We start from the raw sequence: 9,968 nt of genomic DNA, 5'->3' as shown, positions 1-9,968 counted from the left end.
CCGCCTTTCTGAAACACGTCGATTTTTACAAAGCTCATCGGTCTGAAAAGCGAGGTGTGCTCTGATTGGCCAGCTATCCAGTGCCTTGTGATTGGCCGAATACCTCAAGCGTGTGACGGAAATGTTACTCCCCTTACCGTATTGTGATGCCCTGTCCGGCCGGAGCAAAAAACATTAAAACCCATTATAAACGAGGCATTTGTTGCATCTTCCCACATCGTGACGTAGACATGTGGGGGCGTGTTAGAACGAGCCGTTTTAGGTAGGCGTGGTTGACTCTTAACTTTTATAAAGAATATCTCTTTGGATTTGAGACTTTAGTCTTTGCAACTTTACAGATCTTCATTATGCACCAAGAGCTTGTAACACTCCAAAGAGAAAGGAAAAATTGAACTTGCATCATATGACCCCTTTAAACTCAATTCGATAGTGAATTGGCATCCAATGCAATGATCTCAAGAGGGGAGTAACAAGATCTAAATTTTTACACCCCTTCAGGAATCTAGCTGCTGCATAACCATGAGATTTGAGACTTTGATATACCAAAATAGAGGGAGTTGCAATAATCCAGCCGAGACGTAATAAAGGCATGGATAGCAACCTCTAGAGAGCTTTTAGAGAGAAATTACTTGATTTTAGAAAGTGAACGAAGATGGAAGAAGCTAGAACCTAATTTGTTTATCAAATTTCAAGGAGTTATCAAACACCACACCCAGATTCCAAACTTTGGGAGAGATGAAGGAATCTAGGGTCTCGAGGTTGTGTTGATTACTTGCCGTATGTTCAGAGGGACTGAAGACAATAACTTATCTGTGTTCAAGCAAAGAAAGTTTTTGTAGTAGTAGTTAATGCAAAAATGATTGCATTGTTTGCAGCCTCATGTCATACTAAACCTGTAAAACTTTATTTATTCTGTCAGATGGTGAGAGGTACTTCCATGCACCCTTGTGAAAAAGAAGTAGCCTATACACATTAGCATACTAAGAAAGAATAATATACTTTAAAGGAATATGCTTAAGTGTGAACTGAATGTAATGGTTTCATGTTATTTACAATTCAATGAATATATATACTTAATTTATATTAAATGCAATTAGTCAAACTTTAAAGTGCTTTTCTGACCCATTTATGTAGGACATCAGTGTACATCTTTATATGTAATTTCATAATTACATCTATTGTTTTTGAAATATGGTTAAAGTCTACTGCCCAATGTTATATTAAACTAAAATATGCTTTAATGTCAATCCTATTGAAATGGATTGTGTTAAGAAACAAGTGTATTTGCTTTAAGTACACTTAAGTTGCCTTTCATTTTGTACAGTACAGTAAGTACAGTATTTACAAATATACTTTTAAGATTTAAAGTGCACTACAAGTGCACATTTAAAACAATTAAGCACACTTCTTTCTTTTCTTGATCAACATATTCTTCCTCACTAACACTCATTAATGTGCTGAGGAGAACTATGGGGGACATCTCATTTTTAGTGAATAACAACTTTTTAAAAAAATGTGTCTTTTCATCACACAAAGATATTGTTTGACTTCAGACGACTTGGAATATAGTGCAAAATTTGCTGCTTTCATGATACTTTTATGGTGGCTTTGTGTCCTTAAAAGCTTCATTCCCCATTCATTGTACTGTAAATGTATTTAAAAGCACGACCAGCATATTCTTCCAAATATCTACTTTTGTATTCCATAGAAGAAAGAAAGTCATTCAGGTTTGGAATGACATGGCAGAATTTAAAAATGCTGCAAGAAATCATGATATACTCGCACTGTAATCATATGATATTTTGCTTCCACCTCAGCAATCATTCCCTCCTTATCATTTTTTATCACTGTAGTACAGTGTATTGAGTGGGTCTCTTCCTCTTTATACGCACTGATAAACAAGATTAGGCCAATGGACTTCTGCATGTACAATGATACCAAGAGTCAGTTAAAGAGAGGTAAGGTTAATGACTGCTTGACCTGTTTTCCGCTCCGTTGCATGAATGATCTGTAATAAAATGGCAAAGGCTTTTTCACACACACACACACACACACGCACAGACACACAGCTTTACAGGTCCACTTGGCGAGGGGGTCACCTTTGCCAGCTGACTTAGTTGGACGAAGATGGCACAATCCTGTTGCACAAAAAGAGTTGAGCAAGAGTTGTCCATGCGTAACAGTAGTGAACGCTTGTGCTCACAGGCCTGCTCTGCTGTGCTTGCAGGAGCACAGGCTGTTCAATGGATAAAAGGTGAGCCTATGTTGAATTCTGGTCTTATGTTATTGCATTAAATGTAAAACTATGATGATTTATGATGTTTTGCAATTGGGGTGTGGGGGGCTCACCAATAGATCCTCTGCAGGGAATGGGTGCCGTCAGAATGAGAGTCTAAACAGCTGATAAAAACATCGCAATATTCCTGAAGTAATCCACACGACTGCAGTCCAACGGCATCTTGTGAGGCGAAAAGTTGTGTGTTTATAATAAATACATTTATCATAAGACATTTTAACTTTAAACCATCACTTCCGGCTAAAATACGAGTCCTCTGTTTAAAAAAAAAAAGTTGTCTCATCTGAATCAGGAGAGAAATATGCACAGATCAAGCACCGTTACATGTGAAAACAGTCCAAAACAGTTCTAAACAAATATGTTGGTGGATTTTGATGTGAGAAAACAAGAGTTTTTTCACTATAGAGGTTTTTATGGATTATGGATGGGTATTTTGGACAGATGCGATGGCTTAAAATTACTGTAAAATGCCTTCATGATGGATTTGTTTATTATAAACATGCAGCTTTTCATTTCAAGACCTTAATTGAAGGATTGTGGATTATTTGTGGATTATTGTGATGTTTTTATCTGCTGTTTGGACTCTCATTCTTACGGCACCCATTCACTGCAGAGCATACACTGGTGATCAAGTGACATAATACTAAATTTATCCAAATCTGTGCTGTTTGGACTCTCATTCTGACGGCACCCATTCACTGCAGAGGATCTACTGGTGTGCAAATGTAAAGCTAAATCTCTCCAAATGTGTTCTTATGCAAGAAACCAACTCATGTACATCTTGGATAGCCTGAGGGTGAGCAATTTTCTAAAACAAAATTAATTTTTGGGGTGAACTATTCCTTTTTACTTATTTTACAAGATAACGATAATAATAATTTGATAAATGTAACATTTTATAATTTTGTTTTTAAAACAATTTTTAAATGTGTCTTACGGGTCCAGTTACTTCTTTAGATAAGCATTGTGTGAATCTTAAATAAACAAACACATATGAAAAATACCATTGTATCACAGATCTTGAACTCTTTAATGTGGAAAACACATACATATACAGCATATGAAAAACATAAACAATTTCTTTATTTGCATTTTTAAAATCACAAATAGAAAACACACATCTAATTTTGTTTCTGACAAAGCAAGGATGATTTGTTTTGCAAGGAAATCAATTAAATCAAAATAAATAAAAAAAAAGATTAAAAAATAAAGAAAATCAAATAAAGAAAAAATAAAGGTTATAAAAGACAGTTACATATTACATCCATGTCATACATATAACTCTAGCTCACTATGTCAGTGGCGGTATATTGCAAATTTATCAGGGCAATGTGAATTGGCTTTTACTGCACATATAAGATTTTAGAAAACTGTAATGGCTCATCTTGGGCATTGGTGCTCACTCAGTCACTCTGTAAAGAAGAAAAGTTGTCATGACCTCAAAACTGAAACGAAATAACTAAAGACTGCATAACCATGTGATACTGTTTCAGGAACTTACAAGATCGTCCAGGTCATCCATGGCAGGAGGCTCTCCTTTGTTCTTCATTTCATTAAGCATCTGCATTTCAAAAAGAGTTATTACATTTCACATAAAAAAATAGTTTATTATCTCAACATGCCACAACATCCTGCAGGAAATGATAACAGGTGTCGCATCACACTCTTCAAACAGATGAAGTGACTTACATCCATATACTCTTCATATTCTGCCATGCCCTCTTCCTCTTCATGTTCCCAGTCCCTCCAATTATCAAAGTCTACTAACAGCCATGTGGGCTGAAAAGACAAGAAAAAAATGACCAGAGCACAATAGATAGAACGATAGATAGAGCGATAGAGCAATGGATGGATGGATGGATGGATGGATAGATAGATAGATAGACAGATAGATAGATAGATAGACAGATAGATAGATAGATAGATAGATAGATAGATAGATAGATAGATAGATAGATAGATACCTTTGCAAGATCTTTCTGGAGTCGAGGCCATGCCACATTTTCCTTCACTTTCCTTATCAAGAGATTAATTGTTCGGTCAAAGACTTTCTCCCTTGAATCCTAAAAGACCATTGTTCACAAAGTTGTTTAAGACAGCCACGGAAAACTTTGTGACATTGATGAAATGTCAAGACATTTAGCATCATTTACACATTTCACGAATCATGATGTATCATCACAACAAAATACGCCTTTAATATTTCTTCTGTTGGTTACCTCCAATAAAACACAATAATAGGTTTAAAAGTGCACGTTATATGCCATTGAAATACTACAAACTTGAGGGTTCAAATCACAAACTGAATGGTAAAATACTTACAGCTTTATATACTCGGTCATAAAATTCAATCTCATTGTAGATATTGTTGTCATCTATGTCTTTACAGCTGAAAAATAGGGAAATATTATATATTTTACACATTTGCTTACTTGTTTCTAAATACATTTTTTAGCTGATGTTATTAACTAATGTATTTAGCTAAGTAAAGCCCCCAATCTGAGAGTTTGTTTTTATATCTGATTATCTTATTATGTTTCATTCAAGTTTTGTCCCAGATATTCCAAATTTGTTCTTTTTTTTTCTTTCTTGAATTCATATTGAGCAAATCTGAGGCCAAGATCTCTCCTGACACGTGAGCAAATTTAATCTCACTGGTATAAGATTCTTTTGAAACTAACTTCCTATATATTACTGAGGAAAAACTGAGAGACACTAAAACAATCAAATATATTTGATATAATAAATATTGGAAATAATTGTATTACCTTAAAATAATTTTTGTGTCCTGGACATCTACTTGAACATCTTTTGGGTTTTGAACCACAAAGTTGATAGTCACATAGTTTTTCCGGTCGTACCACAGTGTTTTGGCTGGTTGACTAAAGAAATGAAAGAACCAGTTCAGACAAAATACATCTCATTAGGTTACAAACTTCTGCATCACTGTCTGATCTAAAGTTATTAAAATAAATAAGTCTAAGTGCCGAGTGCATTGCAAAAATGACATACCATTCAAAGACATCAGCATGCGGCTTCTACCATTTCAAACAAGCCCTCATGTTCACACCTACCAATTCTCTGGTCTCACAATCTTTGGCATTTTGACTTCTCGTAGAGTTGTTCTTGTAGTTTCCTGTGTAAATGTTTAAACGGTTAATAGATTATGATGTTTTCTTTACTTTTAGAGAAGACAGAACTGACTGGAGAGAGCTGTGGCTGTCTGAGTGGTTGGCTCTATTTTTAGGATGGATGGTATCAGCTGCTGGAGAGGAACATACTTCAACCCCTGCTCTTTCCATTTAAAGGCGGTGGTGGAACATTCAGGAAAATCACTGTAGTTTCTACCCTCACCCGGACCATGATATTCCCTTTCACACCCCCTGCCTGAGGAGGAGGGGTGAGAATCTGCCAGAGAAACAGATGCAAACCTCAACACAAATGTTTACTTGAGCTTAAAAAAAAAGAGTCCAAACACATTTCAGTTTGATAATGTGTACACAGATTTTTGTCTTACAGATCAAATCTTACAGGTGAAGCTGAAAATCTGAAATCACCATAAAGTCTTTGCATATAGGTTATCACAATCTTATCACAAACAAGTTTTTTTTGTTTTTTTTTTGAGGATATGTAATCTTGAAGGATTCTGGTGTTTCCCATAGAGCTGATGTTACTGAAACCAGCTTCATGCATGTCATTAATAATGGCCTCACTGCAAATATGTCTGCAGCGCCATCTGTAGAATTTGTGTAGCCTACGTTATGTCGACACTTTGCAATGTGGAACCAAATTCAAATGCACAAAGTTACGTCTTTGTTATAATCTTTAAATATTTAAATAAAGGACTTATTTCATAAGAACACAAAGGACATGGATGTAAACACGAGAAATACTCTTTAAAAAATACATTATTTTAAAACAAATATCAGTCATTTTAACTTGTGCAAATAATATCGAGCTAGTATAATAAATTAATCACATACAACATTACGTTCGAAATGTTTAAAACACATTTTCGCATAACATCTATTCAAAAGATTTTGTACACACAACTTGGCAACAACAATATATCTTTGCATTTGAAAAACAAAACAAAACAAGGATTCACTCTGAAATACTTAGATTTGTGTATATAAAATCCCAAAACAAGGATGTTATAAACCAGAAAGTCATCGTTTGTATTTGTACGAGTATTACTCAGAACAAGTCCAAAATTATTTCTAAAACGACTGCGTTATGTTTTTCGCCCTCGCGTCACTTCCGCTTTGGTTCGGTGTGGCGCGAGTCGCGAGAGAGTCAACAATCGGCGAGAACAGAAACACAGAAAATGATGAACGCACAGCTGCTGCATTATATCAGATAGCAGAAAACAAACATATCCGTTTGACAAATTTGTGAAAAGTACAGCGGTTGGATTCATCGAAGAGAACATGCCGCGGAGAAAGGTGAGAGAAAATGCGAGAATTAACGTTAACGTTAGGTCAGTAACGTTAGCCCAGTCGCCTCAGCGCGGGCTAACTGCTAGCTCAGTATTTATGTACGTTACATGTTTGGACAAATATAGTTTAGTTTCTTTGAAAATATTAAAATTATTTATCAGCAGTATTAGCAACTAACATTTTATCACATGAGAATCGGAAACCGCCGAAGTGGCTCTGAAATGGTTTGTTTCAAGCTGATAAGCTACTAAACTTAACGTTAGCGATTTGGCTTTAGGTGAGGATGTATACAAACACAACCCAGATTGTATAATAGCGAAATGTTTCGGTTTGCTTTTAACGCTAGATGTATGTTTTTGACCATATTTATGTTGTTGGCATCTTTAATTATTATATTTAGTCTGACTTGTTTAGACGTGCATAGTGATATAACTGTTTACACCCTGTTTGCAGAGAACAGCAGGCAGTAGTTCAGACGGGACTGCTGATTCTGATGACTCTGGAGATCACGAGAAGACCGACAGCTCCCACAGTGAAGCCAATCAGCGAAATAACACCCGTCTGACCCGAGCATCACTGCGCCTGAGCCAGAGCTCTCAAGGTAGAAACACACAGCTGCTATATTGGCACCTCATACAGTTGGTCAGTAGATAGATTTTAGGTTTGATGATTCTCTTCAAAGTGCCAGTTGTCCAAAACACTTCAGAAACGGTTCACTTTGATACACTTTGGATAAAGTATGTGTTAAAGTAACACACCTAATATATATATATATATATAAAATAAAGTATAAAGTTCACAATGTAAATTGCAGTAAGCTTTTCAGTTTTCTTTTAGAATGTAAAACAAATCAAATGAACCTCTCAAAAAATGGACCATATTTTAAGAGCAGCAAGTAAACTTAAATCATTAAAGATGAAAATAATGGAGGGAAAAAAAAGCAGAAACTAAGTGTTAACTGACTTGAGAGACGTTATTCTTCAAGGTCACATATATTCTTTAACATAACATATTACTGTGATGTATTTGTGCTCTATTATTCATGAAAGTTACTGTTTGTATTAAAATCCCTACTGCCAGGCTTTTCTGTTTGACACACACCTTTACGCATGTTTATAAGGTGTTATTTCTATTCTTCACCTAGACGCTCCACCGGATGTGAAACAAGCAGCTGAGAGAGACGAGTCTCCCCCCAGGACACCCACAGGAAACGCCCCCTCATCTGAATCTGACATCGACATATCCAGCCCCAATGCATCCCACGATGAGAGTGTGACTAAAGACCAGAAAGACTCTGGCAGTGATCCCTCTCATCGTCCAAAACGCCGCCAGAGCTCTCAAGGTAGAAACACACAGCTGCTATATTGGCACCTCATACAGTTGGTCAGTAGATAGATTTTAGGTTTGATGATTCTCTTCAAAGTGCCAGTTGTCCAAAACACTTCAGAAACGGTTCACTTTGATACACTTTGGATAAAGTATGTGTTAAAGTAACACACCTAAAAAAAAAAAAAAAGCACATTGTTTACTATATGACATTTATGCCTGCAAAATTTCACTAGTGTTACTGCAGCTTAACAATTATTTTTGATTCTTTAATTAATCAGAAAATAAATTCTAATTTTATTTCTAGTAATTCATTCAAAAAAAGTTGGAGGCTGAAATAACAAACATGAATCTATCCTGTATATTTTGCAAAAAAATAAAATAAATAAATGGAGGCATCAAGAAAACTTCTGTAGTTAATCAGAAATCCCACGATGAGAGTGTGACTAAAGACCAGAAAGACTCTGGCAGTGATCCCTCTCATCGTCCAAAACGCCGCCGCTTTCACGAGAGCTACAACGTCAATATGAAGTGCCCCACACCTGGGTGCAATTCTCTAGGTAATTGCTCTTAAGATTAATTTCCTTTTGCATCTGCTTAATAATAAAATTCAGTGCTAATGGTTTACAAGGGCTTAACTGGAAAAAACAATGCTCACAGTTTTATAAAATGTTTCAAATTTGAATGGATCATTTATAGTCAGGCTTAAAGCTAAAATCTGTATACTTTTCTTTATTTCTTTTGTACAGGACATTTAACGGGGAAACACGAGCGACATTTCTCCATATCAGGATGCCCTCTCTACCATAACCTCTCAGCAGATGAGTGCAAGGTGCTTTAAGCCCAAAGTATACTTTGCTTGTCTGCTTTATTTTCTATTATTTTTGTTTTGAATGTTTCTTGCATGGTATGAGCTTTGACAGTTAAAAGCATCATTTTGGTCGGCCACTAAATTGCAATTATTAATTAGCATGGGCATGTGTGGTTTGTCCTTTTTTGTATTGTTTAGCACTTTCTCTGTTGTTTATCTTTGCATGCTTGTCATCCCTATCAGGTGAAAGCCATTGAGCGTGAGAAACAAGAGGAAGAGTGCAGTCAGGGGCAGAACGAGGAGAACAGACACGCTACTCGACATCAGGTGCTTGCCAAACAGATGTTCGCTCAACACTAAACAAACATGACACAAGTGTGTTAATGTTTCTTAAGTGCATGCATGCTGTTGTCCCAAAAAGACACACTTATGTGAAGGCCTAACGTCAGCAGCGTGGTGCCTTCTATTTTTAAAATGAGTTATGATTGTTTGTAGTGCTGGGTGGTATACCAGTTCATACCGAATACCGGTGTTTATTTTTGTTATGATATGAATTTTTAAAATACCGCAATACAGTATTGTTCAGTAACAGCTTCAGTATGTCGCTTAAACAACGTTCGGAACGCGACACTGTTTGAAAGGGGTCCCTTTTCACTGTTGCACTGTGGTGAGGGAACAGCTGTATGTGTTACTAAGCGTGAAAGTTCCGAAACTGAAGCTGTAGAGCTAATAGAACGTGATGACACAGAAGAACTCATCCACATTGACTGCCACAAATATCCACCGCCCCTGCCATCAGCTCCCGTGTCTCACACACACACACAACTTTCAGACCCTTTTAGTGGCTTTTTCCATAGAATATTCATACGGACAAACCTAGCGACTTTTTTGGATAAACCTTAGCTATGGTTCAGTTGGAAGATTTCGCCAGTGCTGTCCCGCGAATGCGAGGTCTGACTTTCCCGGAGAAGTGTCACCTCTCTCGGCGTCTGTTCTTTGCAGTGAGCGGCAGAGAAGCAGTGCATTCAGTTGGCCGCCCCACAGCCGACTCGTCAATAAATGAGTACAAAACAGCGTTTCCTAGCACCTGTCGCTT

The 9,968-nt window shown here is 36.6% G+C and overlaps 2 protein-coding genes across 2 annotated transcripts in view; one reads left to right on the top strand and one right to left on the bottom strand.

Annotated features, from left to right (window-relative positions):
• Positions 1-3,305: 3,305 nt before the first annotated feature.
• On the bottom strand, positions 3,306-5,724 carry LOC107653952 (putative protein PTGES3L). Its single transcript, XM_016440812.1, has 7 exons — positions 5,371-5,724; positions 5,065-5,178; positions 4,619-4,685; positions 4,261-4,359; positions 3,986-4,075; positions 3,798-3,857; positions 3,306-3,708 (listed from the first exon to the last, which is right to left on the bottom strand). Exons 1-7 carry the CDS (start codon positions 5,397-5,399, stop codon positions 3,700-3,702), a joined length of 468 nt encoding a protein of 155 aa, XP_016296298.1. The 5' UTR covers positions 5,400-5,724; the 3' UTR covers positions 3,306-3,699.
• Positions 5,725-6,514: 790 nt separating this feature from the next.
• Positions 6,515-9,968, top strand: part of LOC107654043 (histone acetyltransferase KAT7-like) — a 12,103-nt gene continuing 8,649 nt past the window's right edge. The window contains exons 1-6 of the mRNA XM_016440937.1: positions 6,515-6,741; positions 7,189-7,336; positions 7,880-7,991; positions 8,488-8,621; positions 8,811-8,893; positions 9,116-9,199. Coding sequence (XP_016296423.1) covers positions 6,727-6,741; positions 7,189-7,336; positions 7,880-7,991; positions 8,488-8,621; positions 8,811-8,893; positions 9,116-9,199 — 576 coding nt within the window. The 5' untranslated portion in view covers positions 6,515-6,726. The remainder of the gene's footprint in view (positions 6,742-7,188; positions 7,337-7,879; positions 7,992-8,487; positions 8,622-8,810; positions 8,894-9,115; positions 9,200-9,968) is intronic.

This window comes from Sinocyclocheilus anshuiensis, unplaced genomic scaffold, assembly GCF_001515605.1.
Source record: "Sinocyclocheilus anshuiensis isolate Anshui unplaced genomic scaffold, SAMN03320099.WGS_v1.1 scaffold454, whole genome shotgun sequence".
Taxonomy (NCBI): Eukaryota; Metazoa; Chordata; class Actinopteri; order Cypriniformes; family Cyprinidae; genus Sinocyclocheilus; species Sinocyclocheilus anshuiensis.
The sequence above is the reverse complement of the archived record's forward strand: the minus strand, read 5'-3'. Positions and strand labels throughout refer to the sequence as shown.

Bases quoted from the DNA above. Each gene is read 5' to 3' on its own strand.
- LOC107653952 (XM_016440812.1), bottom strand. From the start codon at position 5,399: ATGCCAAAGATTGTGAGACCAGAGAATTG. The intron at 4,686-5,064 runs GTAATACAATTA...CCTATTTTTCAG, and splicing joins GACACAAAAATTATTTTAAG to CTGTAAAGACATAGATGACA. The intron at 3,858-3,985 runs GTAAGTCACTTC...TTTGAAATGCAG, and splicing joins AATATGAAGAGTATATGGAT to ATGCTTAATGAAATGAAGAA.